This window comes from Nomascus leucogenys, chromosome 20 (genome assembly GCF_006542625.1).
Source record: "Nomascus leucogenys isolate Asia chromosome 20, Asia_NLE_v1, whole genome shotgun sequence".
Taxonomy (NCBI): Eukaryota; Metazoa; Chordata; class Mammalia; order Primates; family Hylobatidae; genus Nomascus; species Nomascus leucogenys.
The window spans coordinates 25,552,046-25,578,409 of NC_044400.1; the positions used below are offsets into that span (position 1 = coordinate 25,552,046).

Here is a 26,364-nt window from a genome sequence, read left to right on the forward strand (position 1 = left end):
AGTTGCTTTAGAAGTGGTAAAAGTAGATGAACATCTTTGTTTTGTTCCTGATATTAGATGAAAAGTGTTCAATTTTTTGCCATTAAGTGTGATGTTAAATATGTTTTCTGTAGATCTCCTTTATCAGGTCAAGAAGACCCAGCTGATCTCTTTCCTCCATTCTCTGCCACCTTCAGTCCATCTTTCTTGTGCTTTCTTGCTGCTGCTGCATATGGTCATGTCATTTGTCTTCTATGGCCTGAACCCCATCTCTATTTATGGTAATGGAAAAAATAAACTAAGTTTTTGCCATTTGACCTTTGAAGTTAAAACAAAGTCGGAAACAGCATGCATTATTAAACAAAATAGATTATATTAACGTTAACGGAATTTTAAATATGAAAAAATTGTATCCCAGAATTTTAATTCACCAATCACGGTGTGCATTTGCCTAAGCGCTTCTTTTTCTGTATTTATTCATATCTTTTATAGTTCGAACATCATTTATGTTCAACTCTTTTCACTTAACATAATGTATATAACTTTTTACATATTTTTTGAACATAAAAGTAGGTTTATCTTGATTTTCAAACTTTTAGAATATTTACAATTTTATAGGTACATTAAATATGTTTAAAGGAATGAACATTTTTATAGATTATTATTTATAATCCTTTTTTAAAAGAAATGGGCTCTTTCCTACTGTCAGCAGCTGTTTATACATATATATCAATTTTACTGCAACATCTTTTTTTTTTTTTTGAGACGGAGTTTTGCACTTGTCACCCAGGCTGGAGTGCAATGGTGTAATCTCAGCTGACTGCAACCTCCGCCTTCCAGGTTCAAGCGATTCTCCTGCCTCAGCCTACCGGGTAGCTGGGATGACAGGCACCCGCCACCATGCCTGGCTAATTTTTGTATTTTTAGTAGAGACAGGGTTTCACCATGTTGGCCTGGCTGGTCTTGAACTCTGGACCTCAGGTGATCCGCCCACCTTGGCCTCCCAAAGTATTGGGATTACAGGCATGAGCCACCATGCCCGGCCAGCTGCAACACCTTTCAAATGGAAAAGTAAAGATGTGATAGATAATTTTATTTGATCTTCTTTCCTCTTTTAAAACATAAAGATTTAGCATATTTTTTCCCAAAGAGAGAATTTTCAAGTAGTGAATTCTCCAGAAATTAAGAATTACTGCGTTGTGAAATGAAAAGTAGATGTGGCAAGAAGTGGGAATATATTTGATACCTTGGTAACTAAAAATATTGTGTTAGTTTATGGAAAAATCAAGAGCTGATTAGGCAGTTCACTTAAGCGTTAGGTCTATATTTATCTGGATAGATTAATACCATATTCAGGTAGGTTCTCTAAATATACTGTTTTATTAACTATTGTTTATTCATTTTCAAAGACTCAGCTTATAGTGTCAGACTAATTTATTCACAGCCATAACTAGTGGAGTATGAGGCAGAAAAGCAGGCTGGGAGGAGTGCTGATTGTCAGGACCCGAAGGGTGGAAAATACACTGTTGATAGTTATGATTGCTTTATCGGATGTATTGTTTGATGGCTCCTCCTCGGCTTCTCTCTGATCCAGTAATAAACCTTATAAAACCCAGGAGATAACCAAAATGTAGCTCTATACAGTCATCTTTCATAGTTGTTTTGGCAGGTGAAGTTGTTAGGAACATTTGAATGTTATTTTTCAGCTTCAGATAATTGGAAACTAGGATGACTTAATGTTCCTCTATTGGTCTGTAGAGATTGTAGTAGCAAAGTTCAAACTACTGATACTAATTTTTTGTCACAGCTATTTTTAACCTCCGTAAGTGAAATGCCGAAAAGTTATAAAACAGAAACAGTGATTATTTCAATGATGACTGCTTCTTAGTATTGGAAATATTTTATTGACAAACTATCCGATCCAAAGTTATCAAACAAATTAGTAGAACATTTGAAAAATAAAAAACACTTCAGTTAATGATAACCCTTGTTAAGAATCCGTAGAAATAAGACATGTGAGTAATGGCAAATTTTTCATTTTGAAGTTGGCCATTTAAAAGGGAAATACTAGACATGGTAATTTGGTTATTATACTTTAGGTTGGGAGTATGAAGAATTACCTTTGTATCTGGCTATAAGTCTGCCACCTCTCTCAGCAAATTTGAAATAATTGAGCTTACAGATTCTCACCTTTCTAAAAGTTTGCCTAATTTAGGCACTTTTTTCACCCCAGAATTCACTCTTCTTGGAACTGAAAGAATATGGTGGGGTTTATAATTCCAAAACATTTCCCCCAGAAACACAGGAAACAGAAAAGAAGGAAAAGATGGAAAAGACGTTAAAGCTGACTAGGTGGGTTAGCTTCAAGTGCTGGTTCTCTTTTCCTGTGTCTTCACTTCATAAAATCAGGAGTTGATCATGCTTTTAATGTAATTATTTTCTGGTCAAGAAAAATACCATACAGAAAACTTTAGACTCCTCCAGTGATCTAGTTTGCAAAATAAAAATGTGTTCTTTGACCATTATGAAAGTAATTTTATACAGATTTTTCTTCATTTTCTTAAGTTACGTATAGAAGATACAATAGAAAAAAATCGTGAGTCGATATATTCTTTTTGGGAAAAAGGGAGATAATACCTTATTAAAGGAAAAATGCGTAATGACTTCATTCCTCCAGATTGCTTTAAAGAGCCTTTTGTTCTCATATGTTCTTTTAATTCTAAGAGGATGCAATCATTATTTTTAACATTCCTCTACCTCCCACTTATAGTAAGATATTTGAATTGTACGTATTTGTTTCAGGATTTTGTCAGAGATCCAGTTTCTCAGCATCTTTACCAAAATGCCACTATTTTTTATTTTGGCTGTTAAATAGGTATATCGTGGTATCTCATAATGGTCTTAATTTACATTTCCCAAATGGCTCAGATTGAGCATCCTTTCATGTGCTTAATGGCCATCTGAATATCCTGTTCGGTAAAATGTCTTTTTATGTTATTTTGCCCATTTTCTAATTGGATTATTTGATTTTTTTTTTTTACTGTTGAGTTTTGAGAGTTTATTACATATTCTGAGTACTAGTCCATTGTCAGATAAATGTTTTGCAGACTTTTTTTACAGTCTGTAAGTTTTAAATTTTGATGACATATCTAATTTGTCTTTTTTGTTGTTGTTTTTATGAATCATGCTTTTGATGTCACATCTAAGAACACTTCACCATACCTAGGTCCCTAAGATTTTCTTGTACGTTTTCTTCTAAAAGTTACAGTTTTAGGTTTTACATTTAAATCTGAGTCAGTGAGTAATTTTTTGCATAAGGTGTGAGGTTTAGGTTGAGGTTCATTTTTCATTTTGTGTATGGATTTCTGACTGGTTCAGCACTGTTTGTTGAAAAGGCTATCCTATCTCTGTTGAATTGTTTTTGTACCTTTGTTAAAAATCAGTTGGCTGTACTTGTGTGGTAATTCTATTTTGTTCCAGTGATCTCGGTGTCTCTTCTTCTGTCGTTACCAACAGTCTTGATAAATGTAGGTACATAATCATAAAATCTGAGAGAGGGATTCCCAGTTTATTTTTCTTTAGGAGTGGGAGTATAGTTACTCCCACTTTAGTCTTTTTCAAAATTGTTTTTGCTACAATGATTCCTTTGCCTTTCCATATTAATTTTTTATTTTTTTTAAATTTGAGGCAGAGTCTCGCTCTACCACCCAAGCTGTAGTGCAGTGGCACGATCTTGGTTCACTGAAGCTCTGCCTCCTGGGTTCATGTGATTCTCCTGCCTTAGCCTCCTGAGTAGCTGGGCAAACGTGCACCACCACGCCTGGCTAATTTTTGTATTTTTAGTAGAGATGGGGTTTCGCCAAGTTGGCCAGGCTGGTCTTGAACTGCTGGCCTCAAGTGATCTGCCTGCCTAGGCCTCCCAACATTCTTGGATTACAGGTGTGAGTCACCATGCCTGGGCTTCCATATTAATTTTAGAATAAAATTATCTAAAATAAAATTATCTACAAAAAAGTACTGGGATTTTGATAGAAATTACATTAAACCTGAATGCCTATTTGGAGAGAATTGACATGTTTACTAGTTTGAATGTTCCAATCCGTGAACATAGTTATGTCTCTCCATTTATTTAGATTTTCTTTAATTTTTTTATCAGCATTTTGAAGTTTTTAGCATAGAAGTTCTGTATGTGTTTTGTTAGATTTACACCTAAGTATTTTGTTTTTTGTTTAGCAGTTGCAAATGATACTGTATTTTAAGTTTGACTCCTCATATTTATTCCTAGCATGTACAGATGAAATTGATTTTTGTATGTTGATGTATTGGGTGACCTTGCTGAACTTACTTATTAGTTCTAGGAGTGCTTTTGTAGATTCCTTGGGATTTTCTTTGTAAACATTATTTCATCTGCAAATGTTTAATTTATTGCTGTATGCTATTTCTTTCTTTTTCTGTTTTTTCTTTCTTTCCGTTTTTTTTTTTTTTTTTTTTTTTGAGACAGTCTTACTCTGTCACCGAGGCTGGAGTGCAGTGGCGCAGTCTTGGCTCACTGCAACCTCCGCCTCCCGGGTTCAAGCGATTCTCCTTCCTCAGTCTCCTAAGTAGCTGGGACTACAACAGGCACCCACCACCACACTCAGCTAATTTTTTGTATTTTTAGGAGATATGGGATTTCACCGTGTTAGCCAGGATGGTCTCGATCTCCTGACCTTGTAATCTGCCTGCCTTAGCCTCCCAAAGTGCTGGGATTACCGGCCACCGCGCCCAGCCCTCCTCCTTTTTTTAACCTCACAGCATAAGCTAGGACTTCCAGTATTATGTTGCATATGAGTGGTGAGAGCAGATATCCTTCCTTGCCTTATTCCTGGTTATAGGGGAAAGCATTCAGGCTTTAACCAGTAAGTGTGAGGTTAGCTGTGGATTTTTTTGTAGATGCTTTTTATTATGTTGAAGAAGATCCCTTTATTTCTAGTTTTCTAAGAATTTTTTATTATGAATGGGTGGTGAATTTTGTCAAATGCTTTTCTGTATTGATTGAAAAGGTCATGTGATTTTTCTCCCTTAGTCTGTTAATGAGGTGGATTATATTGATTGATTGTTAAAATATTGGGTGAACCTTGTTGCACCTTTGAAATAAAACCCCCTTGGTACATGGTATGTAATTCTTTTTACATATTGCTGAATTCTGGTTTCTTGTATTTTATTAAGGGTTTTTGTGTCTGTATTCATGAGGAATATTGGTTTGTAGTTTTCTTTATGTTTTTGTCTGCTTTTTCCATCAGGATAAAATTGGCTACATAGAATGATTTGAGAAGTATCCTTTTCTATTCTGCTTTCTGGAAGAGATCATCTAGAAATTGTGTTAGTTTTTCTTTAAATGTTAGGTAGATTTTCCCAGGAAACCCTCTGTGTTTGAATATTCTGTTGGGGGAGTTTTAGAATTACGAATTCGATTTTTAAAATAGTTATAGGGCTGTTTAAATTTTCTGTTTCATATTGGCTGAATTTTGGCAGTTTATGCCTTTCATGGAATTGGTACTTTTTGTGTCAGATTTATGTGTAAGTTGTTTGTAGTATTCCCATTTCAATGTTTGCAAAGTCTAGGTGGTGTCCTCTGTTTCATCCCTAATGTTAGCAATTTGTGTTTTCTGCTTCTTTGTTAGCCTTGCTAGAGGTTTATTATGTTTATTGATCCTTTAAAGAACTAGCTTTTTTCCCCTATTGATTTTCTCTATTTTTATTTTCTTTAATTTCATTGATTCATGTTCTTTGTTATTTCCTTCCTTCTGTTTGCTATGAGTTCATTTAGCTCGTTGTCTAGGTTCTTGAGGAGGGAGGTTAGAGACATTTCCTGTTTTCTGTTGTATGCATATATTGCTGTAGATTTCTGTCAGCACTGCTTAAATCATATCTCACAAATTTTGATATGTTGTGTTTTCATTTTTATTCAATCAGTGTATCTTGATTTTCCTTAAGATTTCCTCTTTGTCCAGTGGATTACGTAGACTTGTTTAGTTTCTACGTGTTTGGAGATTTTTCTGTTATCTTTCTGTTGTTGATTTCTGGTTTGATTCCATTGTTCTCAAAATACATTTTGCATAATTTCAATTATTTAAATATTTAGATTTGTTTCTTAGCCCAGGATATGGTCTCTCTTGAAATGTTCAGTGGGTGTTTAAAAATAATGAGTATTCTGTTGTCTTTCCTAGAGTGTTCTATAAATATTCATGATTAGATCCTATTGGTTGTTAAGTTCTCTTGTATTCTTGCTAATTTACCTAGTTGTATCAATTATTGAGAAGGGGAGTTGAGCTCTCCTATAATTGTGGGATTTATCTTTTTTTATTTCAGTTCAACAGTTTTGCTTCATATATTTTTGCAGCTCTGTTGGTTGGTACATCCACATTTAGGATTGGTAATGTCTTGGTGGCTTGACCATTTTATCATTATGTAATGCCTAATCTGTTCTTATGAATTTTATTTGTTCCCAAGTCAACTTTATCTGATACTAATATAGGTACTCTTCTTTCTGTTGATTAATGTTTCCATGATACATCTCTTTCCATCCTTGTACTTTCTACCTGCCTGTATTGTTATATGTGAGGATAGTTTCTGGAAGACAGCGTTATAGCTGGGCCATGTACCCCATCCCCAACCCCACTCCACCAATCACTGTCATTTTAGTTTCTTAGAGACAGGGTTTCTCTCTCTCTCTGACACTGGAGTACAGTGGCATGATCATAGCTCACTGTTACCTTGAACTCCTGGGCTCAAGGGATCCTCCCACCTCAGCCTCCTGAGTAGCTAGGACTACCTGTGCATGCCGCCATGCCCAGCTAACTTTTTTAAAAAATTATACTTTAAGTTTTAGGGTACACGTGCACAACGTGCAAGTTTGTTACATAGGTATACATGTGCCATGTTGGTTTGCTGCACCCATTAACTCGTCATTTACGTTAGGTATTTCTCCTAATACTATCCCTCCTCCTGCCCTCCACCCCACGACAGGCCCCCGTGTGTGATGTTCCCCGCCCTGTGTCCAAGTGTTCTCATTGTTCAGTTCCCACCTGTGAATGAGAATATGCGGTGTTTCGTTTTCTGTCCTTGCGATAGTTTGCTCAGAATGATGGTTTCCAGTTTCATCCATGTCCCTGCAAAGGACATGAACTCATCCATTTTTATGGCTGCATAGTATTCCATGGTGTATATGTGCCATATTTTCTTAATCCAGTCTATCATAGATAGACATTTGGGTTGGTTCCAAGTTTTTGCTATTGTGAATAGTGCTGCAACAAACATACAGGTGTATGTGTCTTTATAGTAGCATGATTTATAATCCTTTGGGCATATACCCAGTAATGGGATCTTTGGGTCAAATGGTATTTCTAGTTCTAGATCCTTGAGGAATCATCATACTTTCTTCCACAATGGCTGAACTAGTTTACACTCCCACCAACAGTGTAAAAGTGTTCTATTTCTCCACATCCTCTCCAGCATCTGTTGTTTCCTGACTTTTTAATGATCGCCATTCTAACTGGCATGAGATGGTATCTCATTGTGGTTTTGATTTGCATTTCTCTAATGACCAGTGATGATGAGCATTTTTTCATGTGTCTGTTGGCTGCATAAATGTCTTCTTTTGAGAAGTGTCTGTTCATATCATTTGCCCACTTTTTGATGGGATTGTTTGTTTTTTTCTTATAAATTTGTTTAAGTTCTTTGTAGATTCTGGATATTAGCCCTTCGTAGATAGATAGATTGCTAAAATTTTCTCCCATTCTGTAGGTTGCCTGTTCACTCTGATGGTAGTTTCTTTTGCTGTGCAGAGGCTCTTTAGTTTAATTAGATCTTATTTGTCTATTTTGTTTTGTTTGTTTTTGCCATTGCTTTTGGTGTCTTAGTTATGACGTCCTTGCACATGCCTATGTCCTGAATGGTATTGCCCAGGTTTTCTTTTAGGGTTTTTATGGTTTTAGGTCTAACATTTAAGTCTTTAATCCATCTTGAATTAATTTTTGTATAAGGTGTAAGGAAGGGATCCAGTTTCAGCTTTCTACATATGGCTAGCCAGTTTTCCCAGAACCATTTATTAAATAGGGCCATTTCTTGTTTTTGTCAGGTTTGTCAAATATCAGATGGTTGTAGATGTGTGGTGATATTTCTGAGGCCTCTGTGCTGTTCCATTGGTCTATCTCTCTGTTTTGGTACCAGTACCATGCTGTTTTTGTTACTGTAGCCTTGTAGTATAGTTTGAAGTCAGACAGAATGATGCCTCCAGCTTTGTTCTTTTTGCTTAGGATTGTCTTGGCAACGTGGGCTTTTTTTTTTGGTTCCATATGAACTTTAAAGTAGTTTTTTCCAGTTCTGCGAAGCAAATCATTGTTAGCTTGATGGGGATGGCATTGAATCTGTAAATTACCTTGGGCAGTATGGCCATTTTCACGATACTGCTTCTTCCTATCCATGAGCATGGAATGTTCTTCCATTTGTTTGTGTCCTCTTTTACCCTAGAATTTCATATCCAGCAAAACTAAGCTTCATAAGCGAAGGAGAAATAAAATCCTTTACAGACAAACAAATGCTGAGAGATTTTGTCACCACCAGGCCTGGCTTACAAGAGCTCCTGAAGGAAGCACTAAACATGGAAAGGAACAACTGGTACCCACCACTGTAAAAACATGCCAAATTGTAAAGACCACCGATGCTAGGAAGAAACTGCATCAACTAATGGGCAAAATAACCAGCTAACATCATAACGACAGGATCAAATTCACATATAACAATATTAACCTTAAATGTAAATTGGCTAAATGCCCCAATTAAAAGACAGACTGGCAAATTGGATAAAGAGTCAAGACCCATCAGTGTGCTGTATTCAGGAGACCCATCTCACGTGCAGAGACACACATAGGCTCAAAATAAAGGGATGGAGGAATATCTAACAAGCAAATGGGAAGCAAAAAAAAAGCAGGGGTTGCAATCCTAGTCTCTGATAAAACAGACTTTAAACCAACAAAGATCAAAAGAGACAAAGACGGCCATTACATAATGGTAAAGGGATCAATTCAACAAGAAGAGCTAACTATCCTAAATGTACATGCACCCAATACAGAAGCACCCAGATTCATAAAGTAAGTCCTTAGAGACCTGCAAAGAGACTTAGACTCCCACACAATAATAATGGGAGACTTTAACACCCCACTGTCAATATTAGACAGATCAGCGAGACAGAACGTTAGCAAGGATATCCAGGAATTGAACTAAGCTCTGCACCAAGCAGACCTAATAGACATCTACAGAACTCTCCACCCCAAATCAATAGAATATACATTCTTCTCAGCACCGCATTGCACTTATTCCAAAGTTGACCACATAGTTGGAAGTAAAGCACTCCTCAGCAAATGTAAAAGAACAGAAATCACAACAAATTGTCTCTCAGACCACAATACAATCAAATTAGAACTCAGGATTAAGAAACTCACAGAAAACCACTCAACTACATGGAAACTGAACAACCTGCTTCTGAATGACTACTGGGTAAATAAAATTAAGGTAGAAATAAAGATATTCTTTGAAACCAATGAGAACAAAGACACAGTGTACCGGAATCTCTGGGACACACTTAAAGCAGTGCGTAGAGGGAAATTTATAGCACTAAATGCCTGCAAGAGAAAGCAGGAAAGATCTAAAATCGACACCCTAACATTACAATGAAAAGAACTAGAGAAGCAAGAGCAAACACATTCAAAAGCTAGCAGAAGGCAAGAAATAACTAAGATCAGAGCAGAACTGAAGGAGATAGAGACACAAAAAACCCTTCAAAAAATCAGTGAATCCAGGAGCTGGTTTTTTGAAAAGATCAACAAATTGATAGACCACTAGCCAGACTAATAAAGAACAAAAAAGGGAAGAATCGAATAGATGCAATAAAAAATGATAAAGGGGATATCACCACCGATCCCACAGAAATACAAACTGCCATCAGAGTACTATAAACACCTCTACACAAATAAACTAGAAAATCTAGAAGAAATGGATAAGCTCCTGGACACATACACCCTCCCAAGACTAAACCAGGAAGAAGTTGAATCTCTGAATAGACAAATAACAGGCTCTGAAATTGAGGCAATAATTAATAGCCTACCGACCAAAAAAAGTCCAGGACCAGACAGATTCATAGCTGAATTCTACAAGAGTTACAAAGAGGAGCTGGTGCTATTCCTTCTGAAACTATTCCAATCAACAGAAAAAGAGAGAATCTTCCCTAACTCATTTTATGAGGCCAGCATCATCCTGATACCAAAGCCTGGCAGAGACACAACAAAAAAAGAGAAGTTTAGACCAATATCCCTGATGAACATCGATGCAAAAATCCTCAATAAAATACTGGCAAACCGAATCTAGGACCATATCAAAAAGCTTATCCCCCAAGATCAAGTTGGATTCATCCCTGGGATGCAAGGCTGGTTCAGCATACACAAATCAATAAACATAATCCATCAGCTAAACAGAACCAATGACAAAAACCACATGATTATCTCAATAGATGCAGAAAAGGCCTTTGACAAAATTCAACAGCGTTTCATGCTAAAAACTCTCAATAAACTAGGTATTGATGGAACGTATCTCAAAATAATAAGAGCTATTTATGACAAACCCACAGCCAATATCATACTGAATGGGCAAAAACTGGAAGCATTTCCTTTGAAAACTGGCACAAGACAGGGATGCCCTCTCTCACTACTCCTATTCAACATAGTGTTGGAAGTTCTGGCCAGGGCAATCAGGTAAGAGAAAGAAATAAAGGGTATTCAGTTAGGAAAAGAGGAAGTCAAGTTGTCCCTGTTTGCAGATGACATGATTGTATATATAGAAAACCCCATCGTCTCAGCCTAAAATCTCCTTAAGCTGATAAGCACCTTCAGCAGAGTCCCAGGATACAAAATCAATGTGCAAAAATCACAGGTATTCCTATACACCAATGACAGACAAACAGCCAAATCATGAGTGAACTCCCATTCACAATTGCTACAAAGAGAATAAAATACCTAGGAATCCAACTTACAAGGGATGTGAAGGACCTCTTCAAGGAGAACTACAAACCACTGCTCAACGATATAAAAGAGGCCCAGCTAATTTTTAAAACATTCTTTTTTGTAGAAACAGGGCCTCCCTCTGTTTTCCAGGCTGGTCTCAAACTCTTGTCCTGAAGCAATCCTCCCACCTCCCAAATTGTTGGGATTACAGTCGTGAGCCACTTTACCCAGCCCAATCACTGTCTTTTAATTGTGGAATTTTACTTGGCAAGTGTCTCCTTGTCAACATAGTAAGACTTTTTTCCCCTATGTTATTTTTATATTTATGTAACATTTTTTACTTTGAGCTTTAATTTTTTGAAATGAACAATCTATGAGAGTTCAGCTCATTATTATCACTGATTTGAAATACTATTTTTATTATATTTTGCTTACTCATTGTTCATACTGCTTACTACTTATTGCTTACTCATATTCAAACATCCCAAATACTAGTCTTTCTTCTAGTTTAATGTGTTTCCTTTACCTAATTGTCTTTAAGACAGAAGTATTACGTGTTTTAAAGTTTGAATCCTTAAATGCCTGAGTGTTTTAAGAGTTTTTTTCTCCTCCATGAATGTTAATTTTCTAGGTATGTAAGTCAGTGTTTCAAAGAATTTTCTTTCACAACTTTGAAGGTACAGCTTCATTGTCTTTAAACATCTAGTATTGCTGATATCACTGTGATTTCTGTTGTTTTATAGGCCATCTAGTTTTTATCTCTTAGGTTAAAAATTCAGAAGCAAAGATTTGTCGCCTTTTCTATTTTGTTTTCTTAGGAATAATAACAATAATAGTATTAGGTTGAATTTTGAGGATGGTTAAAATGAAGGGTATTTTTTTTTAAACTTCTCGGTTTCCCTAACATCTAAAGTTTTTTAAAAAAGGGAAGGGCCCGCCAAAGTTAAATAGTTTTTCCTCCTGTCGTCATTCTACAGTGTTTTAAAATACTTGCATCAATGAGTAATATCCAACTTCCTGAGGCAGCATAATCTTCCCGCCCCTTTTGGCTACTCCAAAGTTTACATATTTTGAATTGGAATATGACTTCCTAAAAAGCTTATGTATTAAATCTTCTGGATGGAGCAGTTAAAAAAAAAACCTCTTCTTCAAAGCAGTGGTAACTTTAGTTTGATGATGAACTATATATATCTAACTTATACCTACAATTCTTATTCTGGTGTTTCAAAATTTATAACTCTTTTCCACCTAAGTTTTAATTGAGAAATATATAATAACTTTGCCTTTTAAACTACAGCTTATATTTTACCAACCTTTTATTTAGTGAATTTTTTTTTTTTTTTTTTTACTTAGACTTTGTGTGGACAGTAATGACCTCACGTTTCCGATTGCCTGCTGGCAGAACCTACAATGTACGAGCATCAGAGTTGGCCCGAGACAGACAGCATACTGAAGTGGTTTGCAACATCCTTCTTCTGGATAATACTGTACAAGCTTTCAAAGTCGATGTAAGTATTTTGTGTCTTTCAAAAAATAATCTCTGGCTATAAGTCTGAATTTAGACATGTGTAAACTAGGATTATTAAATTATAGTACAGGTTGAAAAGTCTTATTCAGGTAAAAAAGTCTTTCTGGTGCAGGATTGTATTAGGTGCATGCTGTCATTCAAACTGGATCTTTTAAAAAAGTGTTGCTCACTGGACGTTGTTGAGAAACCAACAGTGTGCATTATGATTAGTAGAGCAGATCCATAGTATGTGTGTGGTTTTCATAAGTGTGCTTGAGGGTGCCTGAAAAGAATTTGTTCTTCTAAATAATTTATACATATTCATGGTAATTTTACTTGTACTGTCTGTGAGTAAAGTTTTTGCTAAACAAAAATAAATGACAGCCCTGATCTTATCTATCGTCTGAAATATTTATTTAACAAATATTTGTTCATCATATTTGTGTCTAGCTTTGTTTGCTCATTGTTTGTGAGTTTTACCCATGTGGTGTGTTAACAGTAGTTAGTTCATTGTTATTGCTCTGTAGTAGCCTTTTGTATGAATATACTATAGTTTACTTATCCTTTCACTTACCATTTACTTGTCTAGTTTATTGTTGGTATATATTTGGATTTGTTTCCACTTTGGGCTCTTATAAATAGTACTGCTGTGAACATTCTTATACATATCTTGATACCTATAAAAATGTATTCTCCCTTTTTATTTAAAAACTTTTCAACCTATGTAGAAAAGGTGAAATAATATTATAATGAATACCCTTATACCCTTTACCTAAATTGATCCAGTGTTAACATTTTGCACATTTGCTTTATGTTTCCTTCTCTCTACATGATTTTTTTTCCTGAACCTTTTGAAAGTAAGTACTTTAGTATCCCGAGAATCTCATAATCACCACATCCCTAAATTTAACTTTATGAAAATAATAATATATGCAGTCTGTATTCAAACTGGAGTTCTTATTCTTCAGGATGTTTTGGTATTTCCAAATTTTTCAGGATGTTTTTTGCTGTATTACTTGGATATTTCTATACTTTGAAATCTTTAAGTAATATAAAATATGAATCTTACACCGAGGCCAGTCGGGGGGTGAGGGGCTAGGGGAGGGATAGCATTAGGAGAAATACCCAATGTAAATGATGAGTTGATGGGTGCAGCAAACCAACATGGCACATGTATTCCTATGTATCAAACCTGCACGTTGTGCACATGTACCCTAGAACTTAAATAATAATTAAAATAAATGAATCTTTCTTATTGACCAGTTTAAGCTTAAAATTTTCTGTGTACTACTGTGTAGCAGGATTATGAATTTATCTCAAATTCCAAGCTATTTCACATTGAAAAAGAGGCTGCAGAGTAGTGAATATTACATCATTATCATTAAAAATACCTTCAACATTATCTAAAATACCCAACAAATTTGGTGTGCTTTTCTAAAAAGCTAAACTTTTGATTTCTTTTGTATTCTATCATCTGTTAATATATAGTTGGAATATAGGTTGCCAAACAGAGATAATATAAGATGAAGAGAATTCTACTTCGTACAAATTTCTATTTAATAGAAACTCTCATGTATTAGACAGTTGATGTAAGAAAATAAGCCTTTTTTCCTATTATTCACGTGTTAGAATTCTTTTTTGGAAAAGGCATAAACTTAATAACTTTTGTCTTAGCTTAAATTTAGTTAGTATTTAGTTTTCATTTTAACTATAGTTTTGAATGTATTTCAAAATATTGTAAAAAGGTTTGGTATGTTTCTCAGCTAGCATAATTTTCTGTTGAGCACTTTAGTTAACAGTAGTATGCTGTATTTTTCAATGTAGTAATCAATGTGCTGTCTAGTTACTCTTTTAGAAACACATACATATTTAATGTACTTTTATATGTTTATATTTAAAAAATATATATATTACATATATTTAGCTGTCAGTTTCAATAGACCTGGATATATTACCTAGAATGGTAAGTAAGCTTACCATTCTGTGGTGCTAGAAACTTTCTCTACCATTATCTCAGGTCATCAAAAAACTTAAGAGGAACATTTATTTATGAAAAATTGTTGGTTATGTGGTATATTTATTCCTCTGGGTATTTGAACCCAAACCATTCAAACCAAAAGAGTTGCTTTGTACTTTTAGGTAGATTATTTATCTTTTAATCTATGTGAATAAATCTCTAGTTATGTACTTTACAACCTGTGGAGTGGTATGTGGCAGCCTGCAAACTAATTGGGGGTTTGAGAGTTCTGGTGTTTGTTTTCTTGTGTCCACTTAGTACCATTAAGTCTCAGAAATCCTTTGTGGGCAGCTGTCAGGTTCACCAGCATTTCTCTGTTCACCAAGAAGGAGAACTACTCAGTTTCCTTTGGAAACTACCAGGCAATGATTTGTAAAGTCAACCATTGGAGTCATTGCTTTTCATGAAAGATTTTTGCACCACAGGTAAAATATTCATGTTGCCAAAGCCTGCTTTGTTTCATCTGGTAGTTATCTCATCAAAGCTGTTTCTGTATTTTCTGAGGGAAATTTTTGTAATGAAGGAGTTGATGTAACTTCACTAGATCTTGCTTTTTCTCTGCTGTGGACATAGGAATGATAAGCCTATTATCACTGGGTTTGTGTTGGCTTGCATTGTTTCAATGTCAAGTCCTATTTTCACTGTGGCTTTCGTATAACCATTTATTTACCGTAGCCAACCTATGGAGTGTATCGTCCCTCTCATGCCATGAATTCATTGTCACTAAATGAATTCATGATATGAGAATTCATCTCACCAAATATGTTTGCATTAACAACTCACTAAATATGTTTGCATTAAATACTTTAAAACGCATAGCGTCCGTACTACATGGATTGATGTCTTCAATCTATGAGGATTTTTACCCCTAATTTTTGACTTGACTTTTACTTTGGTGCAGCTGATTAACATTAGCCTGTATGATGAACAAGGAAGGGCTGGGAGGACCAGCCTATTTTAGTTACTGTGACTGCGTAAGAAATTACCCTAAAACTTAGTGGCATAAAATAACCATGTATTGTCCTCAGGGATTCCGTGAGTCAGAGATTCACACACACACACACACAAAAGGCTTAATTTTGCTCCATTATGTGTCAGGCCTCAGCTGGAAGACTCAAATGCTGGAGGCTAGAATCATTCGAAGGCTTATTCACTCACATGGCTGTTATTTGAAACCTTAGCTGAGGCTGAGGCACTTATATATGACCTCTTGATATCCTGGACTACTTCATAGCACAGTGGCTGGTTTGTTTGTTTGTTTGTTTCTTTCTTTCTTTCTTTCTTTTCTTTTCTTTTCTTTCTTTCTTTTCCTTCTTTCTTTCTTTCTTCCTTCTGAGACAGAGTTTCGCTGTTGTTGCCCAGGCTGGTGTACAATGGCACGATCTTGGCTCACCGCAACCTCTGCCTCCCAGGTTCGGGCGATTCTCCTGCCTCAGCCTCCCTAGTAGCTGGGATTACAGGCATGTGCCACCATGCCTGGCTAATTTTGTATTTTTAGTAGAGACAGGGTTTCTCCACGTTGGTCAGGCTGGTCTCGAACTCCCAACCTCAGGTGATCCATCTGCCTCGGCCTCCCAAAGTGCTAGGATTACAGGCATGAGCCACTGTGCCCGGCCACAGTGGCTGGTTTGTAAGGGTGAGCATCTTTAGAGAGAGAGCCAGACTGTAGCCATATTGCCTTTCCAGTCTGGCCTGGGAAGCCATGTAATGTTACTTTTTCCATGTTCTGTTTGTCAAGGTTGTCACAGAGTTAAGTGAAAGGAAATAGACTGCATCTTGATAAAAAGTGGAGGATCGTCATGTGGGATCAGAAATGTTGCCGTGGACTTACTGGGAAAATACAGTCTGCCAATAGGGCATCCTGTGGAGGTGTCCATTTTGCCTCTTCCTCATCACTTACTGTACCCATCTTCCTACTTTCATAGATACCCAGAAATTTCATCCCAGAACTGTCTCGTTTGCTTCTCAAGGGATAGCTACCAGGAGTCAGAGATGATGAAAGACAGGTTTAATTTTTATTATTTGCTGTTTGTGTTTGTTATTTAAGTTATTTATCCAGGTGTGCCATACTTTAAAAAAATGTATCTGTGTGTGTATGTGTGACACACACACATCTATCTTTTAAATTTGATTTATATATGTTTTATTTTATAAGTGTATGTATGTACATGTAATTGGCTTATTCATTTACACAATTTTCAAAACCATATGGTTTTATAGGTCTTGAGTTTGTAGAGCCTCACTGCCAGTCTTCTTAGAGCTGAGTGAGAGGAAGGGATTGGAGAGGACACCTATTCACTATGTAGACTTTTTCTTATTATGGAGTCTCTGTCTGTACAATACAGGCAGTATAATCTGCCTGTACAATTAGTACAGTACAAATTAATCAGCTGCACATGATGCTCCTGATTCCAGAGTCCTTCTGGTTCATTTTCTTCAGAGAGTAAATCTGCAGTTCTCATGGTGATTGGCTGTAGGGGAGTGGAAATGAGAGAAGTCATGTAGGGGCTGTTACTTATGTAGATTCTCAACATTTTTTCAGTCCTGACCCCTGCCTTCTCTTTTTAAAAGATAATTTGTACCCCTATTTCTAGAGTTTGTAGGGTAAATGAACTTGCTCCTAGGCCTTTCTCACACTGTTAACTTTCGTTTAGCTTTTTTTCTGTCACTTAAGGTGACCACTTAAGTTGCTTTTCATTTTCCAAAATTTTCTTAGGGTAATCTTTTCTTTCATTACTAACTATACCTACACTGTTATTTTAGTGTGCCTTGAGCAAACGTTTATGTTCAGCCTTCCTCATTTTTAACCTTGACATCTCTCAAGTTGATTGTCAACAGTGCCTACCTTGAAGGAGAATTTATTAAATACCAAACTTTAAAAAATAAAATCAGATGTTAAAATGGAATTTATCTTTAGTACAAAAAGACACGATAATTTTGTCAGCTTTTATAGTATATGAAAAGTCCAACAATATAGTGTATGATAGATTTTTAAAGCTTTTATCTATTTTGAAATCCTTTTTTTTCTAGGCTGTAATCATATTAAACACTAGAAAATTATTTTATCAATCAAATTTATAGTTGAGCACAATTAAGGTGACTATATTTCTTGTTTTATTATTTCACCCTGCTGTGGTTTCATCAGGCATATAGTTCTTGGGTCATATTATATTTGCCATGCATAAGTCTGTTACTGAAAATGACATTTACTTCTATTGAAAGATTCTTGGGCAGTTATTCAATGATGATTTTATACATCTTTATTTTGAAGACTTACTCTGTGACTATACACAAGTTGTTCTTGTCTGTGTTTCATATTCTTTGTTAAGAGAGAATAATATCTACGTGACATTAGGATGCTTAGCATTAAACAAGAATGTTGGTGAAGTGCCTGTTTATGTATCTGACTAGTATTATGCATTTAGAAAGGTTGACTTTCTTCTCTTGCTTGTAATCCAAGTGATCCATTCTCTTGTTCCAGAAATGTTTTCTTGGAAGCATGTTATTTTTGAAATTCCACAAAATAGCAATCTACTAATTGTTTGATGTGCATATATGACGTTTTCATCCATGTATTGGTGTACATATACTGCTTGCAAAACCCAATTTGTTTCCTGGCAGTATTGATTAAAAATATATATACACAGAAATTTTAAAATGCCAGTTATTTGTAAAAAGTAAAGAGAAAACAATTGTCAAGTGTTACTTTTTTGAGAATTAGGTTTTTTTTATCCCACAGAAAATTGTAGTTATTCATGTACATTATTTAATAATTATTGAATACCTAACATACATTATGGAGTATAATTCAAAAATAGTTGGCAGCCATTAAATTATGAGAGAGATATTGGATTCTATTTAGAAAGATTTTCAGCTTGGTTTTCCTTCTCTGGAAATTACATGTAGATTTTATTGTTTTTTGTAATATGTATAATGCCCAAAACATTGCAGTACACAGATCTTCATTATATAACTCAATGAATTATTTTATGTATACACCTGTGCAGTACCACCAGATTAAGGCATTGAATATTTCTCTCAATAAAAAGGATTCCCTTGTGCTCCTCTAAGTATAGTCATGCGTCACTTAACAAAAGGCATACATTCTGAGAAATGTGTCTTTAGGTGATTTCATCATTGTGTGAGTATCATAGAGTGTACTCACATGTAGATGGTATAACCTATTACACACCTAGGATATATGGTATGGCCTGTTGCTCCTAGGCTACAAACCTGAACAACATGTTAGTGAACTGGCTATTATAACACGGTGGTATTTGTACATCTAAATGTATCTAAACATAGAAAAGGTATGGTAGAAATACAGTATTAAAATCTTAGCTAGGCACAGTGGTAGGCACTTATAGTCCCAGTTACTTAGGAGGCTGCAGTGGAAGGATTGTTTGAACCCAGGAGTTTGAGTTCAGCCTGGGCAGCATAGCAAGACCTTGTCTCTGAAAAATAAATAAAAAATCAAAAATTAAAAATCTGTAATCTATGGCAGTGGTCCCTGAGCTTTTTGGCACCAGGAACCGGTTTCATGGAAGACAGTTTTTCATCGGACTTGGGTGTGGGGCAATGGTTTCAGGGTGATTCAAGCACATTACATTTACTGTGTATTTAATTTCTGTTACTACTACACTGTAATATATCGTGAAATAATTATACAACTCACCATAATGTAGAGTCAGTGGGAGCCCTGAGCTTGTTTTCCTGCAACTATATGGTCCCATCTGGGGGTGATGGTAGACAGTGACACCCAAAGTGTGTTGCTTATGTCCATTCTACTCCATAATCTCATTTTGGTTGCTGTCACTGCAGAAAACGCTGCTTCATAAAGATAGGATGTTGGAAATGGAGGCAGGCTTTTCAGTGCTGTTGTGGCAGTCTCAGGATATTCCACCTTGACTTTAATCTGGAATTTGTGGAGATGTGAAGTTGTCTCAAACATACTTTTATAAAGCCACCATCATTTGCAATCTCCAGCAGTTGATTCTCTTCTAGCACGGACAAAGTCAATTTACCTGGTTTACTCACAAATGGGTCACAGATCCATGTAATGCTCAAATTCTTTTGAAAGCTGAGACCTATCTCAGAAGTTGCCATAGAGCTATGTGAATAGACCTGACTTAAGGGAATGCATTTGTCAACTTTTGCTTTTGTTGCAATTGCTTTTGGTGTCTTCGTCATGAAATCTTTGCCCATGCCTGTGTCCTGAATGGTATTGCCTAGGTTGTCTTCCAGGGTTTTTATACTTTTGACTTTTACATTTAAGTCTTTAATTCATCTTGAGTTAATTTTTGTATATGGCTTAAGGAAGGGGTCCAGTTTCAGCCTTATGCATATGGCTAGCCAGTTATGTCAGCACCATTTATTGAATACAGAATCCTTTCCCCATTGCTTTTTTTTTTTTTTTTTTTAAATACTTTAATTTCTGGGATACATGTGCCCGACTTTTCTCTCTGGCTGCCCTTAACATATTTTCCTTCATTTCAACCTTGGTGAATCTGACGATTAACGTGTCTTGGGGTTGCTCTTCTCGACAGTTGTAGGTGTGTGGCATTATTTCTGGGCTTTCTATTCTGTTCCATTGGTTTATATGTCTGTTTTTGTACTAGTACCATACTGTTTTTGGTTACTGTAGCCCTGTGGTATAGTTTAAAGTCAGATAGTGTGATGCCTCCAGATTTGTTCTTTTTGCTTAGGATTGCCTTGGCTATTTGGGCTCTTCTTTGGCTTCATATGAATTTTAAAATAGTTTTCTCTAGTTCTTTGAAGAGTGTCAGTGGTAGTCTAATAGAAATAGCATTGAATCTATAAATTGCTCTGGGTAGTATGACCATGTTAATGATATTGATTCTTCCTATCCATGAGCATGGAATGTTTTTCCATTTGTTAGTGTCCTCTCTGATGTCTTTGAGCTGTTGTTTGTAGTTCTCCTAGTAGAGATCTTTAACTTCCCTAGTTGTGTTCCTAGACATTTTATTCTTTTTGTGGTGGTTGTGAATGGGAGTTCATTCCTGATTTGGCTCTTGGCTTGACTCTTGTTGGTGTATAGGAATTCTTGTGATTTTTGCACATTGATTTTGTTTCCTGAGACTTGGCTGAAGTTGTTTATCAGCTTAAGAAGCTTGTGGGCTGAGACTATGGGGTTTTCTAGATACAGGATCATGTCAACTGCAAACAGGGTTAGTTTGACTTCCTCTCTTCCTATTTGGATACCATTTTTTTCTTTCCCTTACCTGATTGCCCTGGTCAGAACTTCCAATACTGTGTTGAATAGGTAAGCGAGAGCCTCCTTGTCTACACATATATTTACATCACCCCTAAGTCTGTTTTTATTGACTGCCTTGTCTCTTGATTGTCACTTTCCCCTGCTTTACACATCTGCTAATTTGTCGTTGTATATTGAACATAGTGAGTGAAATGTAGAGTAATGGACAACATACTATGGCCATGGGCCATATCCAACCTGGTGGCTGTTATTGCATGGCCTATAGCTAAGAATGGTTTTTTACATTTTTAAAGGTTATTGTTTTTGCTATGTTGCCCAGGCTGGTCTTAAACTCCTGGCCTCAAGCAATCCTCCTACCTCAGTCTCCCAGAGCACTGAGATTACAGCTATGAGCCACCATGCCCAGCCTCTGTTTGTTTTCAAAGAGAATGTACAACAGAGACTATGTGTCCTCAAAGCCTAAAAATATTTACTTTCTGGCCCTTTATAGGAAAGGTTTGGACCCTTATTTGTTGGAGCTCTGGATTATTATGTCCCTCTAAATAATAGTGAATTATATTATGGCAGGCAGTTAAATAGCCAGCAGATCACTTTGATCTTATGGAGGTTAGTTTTAAGCTTTTTAAGGTAGGTCTGTTTCACCTTTGTTCTTACTCCTAGGACACAGTTTGTCTAGGGTCTCAACTAAGTGACTAAGGTGTTCATCAAGACATCTCTCCTCTGAGCCTGGACCACATCTTCTCAGAACTGCACAACCTCTGAAATCTCTGTTTAGTTAACAGCTATTTTCTCCTAGAAATTCTAACCCTGTGTATGCACATCCTATGAAGCAAGTAAGGACCATAGGGCAATTTTATGTGTATTTTTATAGCTTTTTTCCTTTGACTTTCTCTGTTCTAATAACCTATCCCCAAAACCCTGGCACCCCAAACATTAATTTTAGTTTTCTTATCCTAGCAAGACTGCCACTGTCTGCTTGGGCTTTGTTTCTCCACAGTATGATTTGGCAAGTGCCGCCAAGGAGAAAGCCAGGGTGAGACTTGATTCATCTGCCCTTTTCTCCCAAAGATCATAGCCCTGTGTTGGTTGGTATCTGTTGCTTGTAAATGTTACATACATGTTTTATTTGGTCTATATTTGGTCTGGTTTTTATAGATGCTTGTAACAGGAGAATATTCCAATACCAGCTACTCTATATGATCAGAACCCCAAATCCTCATTATTTTAAAATATGAAAATGTATCTCATTATATAATCAGTGAAATTTGATTTGAAACATTTAACATGTTACTTGCTGTATTTTCTGATTCATTGTTTACTTGACCCAGATAGTTGAGCCAAATAGGACTTAGATCTCAGTTAATAATAGTAAATATATTCATCTTATAAAATCAAAATGGCCTTTGCTTTCCAAAGATGGAACCCTAAACAGCTGGGCTAATGGATTTGATATTTTAGAAGATTTCATCTGCCACATTTGAGATGCACCTTCACACAAGTTGATCTGGGCATAGCCATTGTCAGAGAAGCTTCTGTCCTTGGCTGATAAATGATTAATGCTTAATTATTTAACTTTTTTGTTTGTTGTTTACATATCTAGCATCTTAAAAATATTTCATAAATATTTTAGCCTATACCCTTTTTTTCTCTACTGTATTGACAGTGTGTAAGGAATACTTGGCCGTTGTTTTTTTTGTTTTGTTTGGAGACAGTGTCTTGCTCTATCTTCCAGGATGGAATGTGGTAGCACCACCATAGTTTAATGCAGCCTTGAACTCCTGGGCTCAAGGGAATCCTCCCACCTCAGCTTCCCAAGTAGCTGGGGCTACGGGCATGCACCACCATGACCAGCTAATTTAAAAAATTTTTTTAGAGACGAAGTCTCACTGTGTTTTTCAGGCTGGTCTCAAACTCCTGGCCTCAAGTGATCCTCCCACCTTGACCTCCCACACTGCTGGAATTATAGGCATGAGCCACGGTGCCTGGCCCGTTTGGCTCTTAAATGTGCTGCCTTTTGACTTATTTCATATTCTTGAAGGGAGTAATCATTTAAATATTTTTGCCATCATAGTGCTTTGTATGTCTCTCCTGAAGCTTATTTAATAGCACGTCCATCTGTGATAGATGTGATCTGTTCTTTGGGAAAGGATGTATGACATAGCCCTGTTTTCTTCCTAGTACTTGCAAAAAGAAGCTTTCGGTATTCATTGGAATGGAGTTGGTGAGCATAGAAAGAGTAACAGTTATCACATAAGGAAGCTACATGACTCACTCTCTGCTGCCTCACCGCTTCCCCTGGGTAATTGTCTGTCCTGATTCCCATGTGGATCCAAGAATCCCCCAAGGAAGCCCTGGTGCCCAGTCTGGCTCTTTGCCCAGATGCTGGTGTTGGTGTTGATGTTGATGGATGTACTCTGCTGATCATAATACTCTGGAGAAGAAATCGCATCTTATCTTTGAACCCACCATTCATAATGTTTATTCCTAACTCAAATTGGATAGTTCAGTATCTGTATATCAGGAATTTGGATTCATATTAAAGGTAATGTCCATTTATTTGAGTCTTTGCCCTTATTATTTAACATTCTTTTCAATAATTAGACTTAATAATTATGCCTCCAAATGTTTATAATAAAGCTGGACTTGCATATATATATATGTATACTTTACATATATATACACAGCTTTACATACACATGTGTGTGTGTATGTAAAGCTGGACTTGCCCATGTATAGGTATACACATATACATGTATGCACACATGTAGCAAGATTTACTTTTGAAAATATTTATCCTGAAACTCTTTTATCCTCTTAGTAATTCAGTATAGTAGATCTTCCTCTTAAATATTCCTAGTGACATTTTATGACTCTATTTTTCCGTTTACCTTTTGAATTCTATCCATAATTTTTTTTTTTTTTTTTTTGAAACAAAGTCTCACTCTGTCACCAGACTGGAGCAGTGGCGCAATCTAGGTTCACTGCAACCTCTGCCTCCTGGGTTCAAGTGATTCTCCTGCCTCAGCCTCCCAAGTAGCTGGGACTACAGGCGCCTGCCACCACACCCAGCTAATTTTTGTATTTTTAGTACAGATGGGGTTTCACCATGTTGGCCAGGATGGTTTCGGTCTCTTGACCTCGTGATCCGCCTGGCTGGGCCCCCCAAAGTGCTGAGATTACAGGCGTGAGCCACTGCTCCTGGCCTCTATAATTTTTAATGTATCAGTTTGGTTTCCACAAAGAAAAGTGACAGCTGTACTATGTGAGGAATTAGTAATAGTATTATGACACATTTTTTTTTGAATGTGCAGACATTTCCTTTTGATGATTCATTTGATTTGTTGATGATAAACTTCAGAGCCCGTAGTTTTGGCTTTCTTTTGCAATTATTTAATTTTTTCATGTAAAATCTGGATGTTGATAGGCACTTGATACATTAAATAGGTACTTAATTTTAGCACTTTGGATTCACTATATTTTTTGACATCACTTACTTTGAATCACTGTGAAATGACTTTCATTTTTCTTCATCAAGAATATCTTGTGTGGGATGTGTGCTAGTTCTTTATATCCTTCATTTTGGAAAATGTCTAAGTTTTACCCTAGACTTAATTGATAGTTTGGGTAGAGAATTTTAGATTGGAAATAATTTCTCAGAGTTTTGAAAATATTGCCTTCTATTAATATTGCTGATGAGGAGTCTGATACTATTTCAATTCCTGATTGTTTATGTATGATGTATTGTTTGTAGACATTTAAAACATGTTTTTCTTTTCACTTTTCTTTTTGCTTAAATTTCATGTAGATTGTGCATGAAATCCACCAGTTTGCAATATGACACTCTGCTTTCCACTATGCTTGATGTCCCTAGATTTGAAGCCACTTCAGTTTATGTTAGAATAATTCAGGGGAGGTATGGGATCGAGAACTGAGGGACACAACTGTTCCCTACATAGATCTTCAACCTTCCTTTCCCATTTTTAGCCTCATGCCTTATCTTGCTGTTTCTCACACTTATCCTCCAATGTTTGAGCCTTTCCGTGTATTTGATTTGCTTCCTGTTGGTATCTTTCTCAGCAGGTATTTGGTGTTTAGCTCTTCTGTCTCTTCCACATGCTTTCTATCTTCCAAAGTGTATTAGTATCCCCCCCCTTTTTTTTTTGAGATGGAGTCTCGTTCTGTTGCCCAGGCTGGAGTGCAATGGCGTGATCTCAGCTCACTGCAACCTCCACCTCCCGGGTTCAAGTGATTCTCCTGCCTCAGCCTCCCGAGTAGCTGGGACTACAGGCATGTGCCACCATGCCCAGCTAATTTTTATATTTTTAGTAGAGACGGGGTTTCACTACGTTGGCCAGGTTGGTCTCGATCTCCTCACCTCGTGATCCACCTGCCTCGGCCTCCCAAAGTGCTGGGATTACAGGCGTGAGCCACTGCACCCGGCCTGTGTGTTAGTATCTCTTTAGCCGATATCTTCTCTCCTTTCGTTGTTCTTGTGGTTTTTATGTTTTTAGTACATTCCTTCTTTTTTTTCCCCTCAAATTAATGGGGTTTCAGGAATGAGTAAAGGTAAACACATTTTCAGTCCATCACATTTAGCCGTAGGTTTAAGCATTTTTGAACAGTAAGTTATTAATTCTTTTTCCTTTAGAAGAATAACAACAGTGGATGGTGGTTTGCCATGACATTTGAAATCACATTCTTGTATTTTAATTAAAATCAAGTTTTTATTTTTGAAGTTTGCCTCTCCCCACATTTCTATTTTACGTGTGTTTTGGGGACTATAACAAGAGTCACCTTAACCAGTTTGTAATCAAGCACCTAAATATTGCAATCTTATCTCAACCTTTATTCTTTTACTGTAACTGCTTCCTCAGTGATTATTATCTAGTTAAATTAATCAGTTTATCAAGGCTCATTTTGTTTGACCTCTAGGACCTCTACAAACTGGTACTGCTCCTTATTTCAAGGAAAGCTCTCTTCTCTGTGATCACATTCTGGATATACTTCATCTCTTTTTTTTTTTTTTTTTTGGAGATGGAGTCTCGCTCTGTCGCCCAGTCTGGAGTATGGTGGCACGATCTCCGCTCACTGCAAGCTCCGCCTCCCGGGTTCACGCCATTCTCCTGTCTCAGCCTCCCGAGTAGCTGGAAGTACAGGCGCCCGCCACCATGCCCAGCTTTTGTATTTTTAGTAGAGATGAGGTTTCACCATGTTAGCCAGGATGGTCTCGATCTCCTGACCTCGTGATCCACCCGCCTCGGCCTCCCAAAGTGCTGGGATTACAGGCATGAGCCACTGTGCCCGGCCAATCTGTTTCTTACATATCAGTATTCCTTGAGGATTTACTATTGTCTTTTGTATCTTTTCACTTTCAATTATTTCCTGGTTGCTGAAGATTGTGGTATCTGTTATCTCTAGTCTGGATATCTTTCCACAACTCAAACTGTATGTCTGCTGAAGATTTCAGTGGTGGTTTTAAAATCTTTGAAATATTTCTTACTGAGAGAGAGAGGCTGTATCCCCTTCACTTGAACCTTGGTGAGCCTTTGTGAGTGCCATTTTCTTCCAATAGAATCTATTGAAAGAGATG

At 36.6% G+C, this 26,364-nt stretch overlaps 1 protein-coding gene across 4 annotated transcripts in view; it reads left to right on the forward strand.

Moving 5' to 3' along the window:
* Nucleotides 1-26,364, forward strand: part of PTPN4 (protein tyrosine phosphatase non-receptor type 4) — a 226,098-nt gene that overhangs the window by 37,666 nt on the left and 162,068 nt on the right. For 3 of the 4 annotated variants that reach the window (XM_003277173.4, XM_030801359.1, XM_030801360.1), the window contains exon 2: nucleotides 12,369-12,523. In XM_003277173.4, coding sequence (XP_003277221.1) covers nucleotides 12,386-12,523 — 138 coding nt within the window. In that variant the 5' untranslated portion in view covers nucleotides 12,369-12,385. Of the gene's footprint in view, nucleotides 1-12,368; nucleotides 12,524-23,274; nucleotides 23,317-26,364 lie in introns of those variants that run through there. The other variant, XM_030801361.1, reaches the window with a different exon arrangement.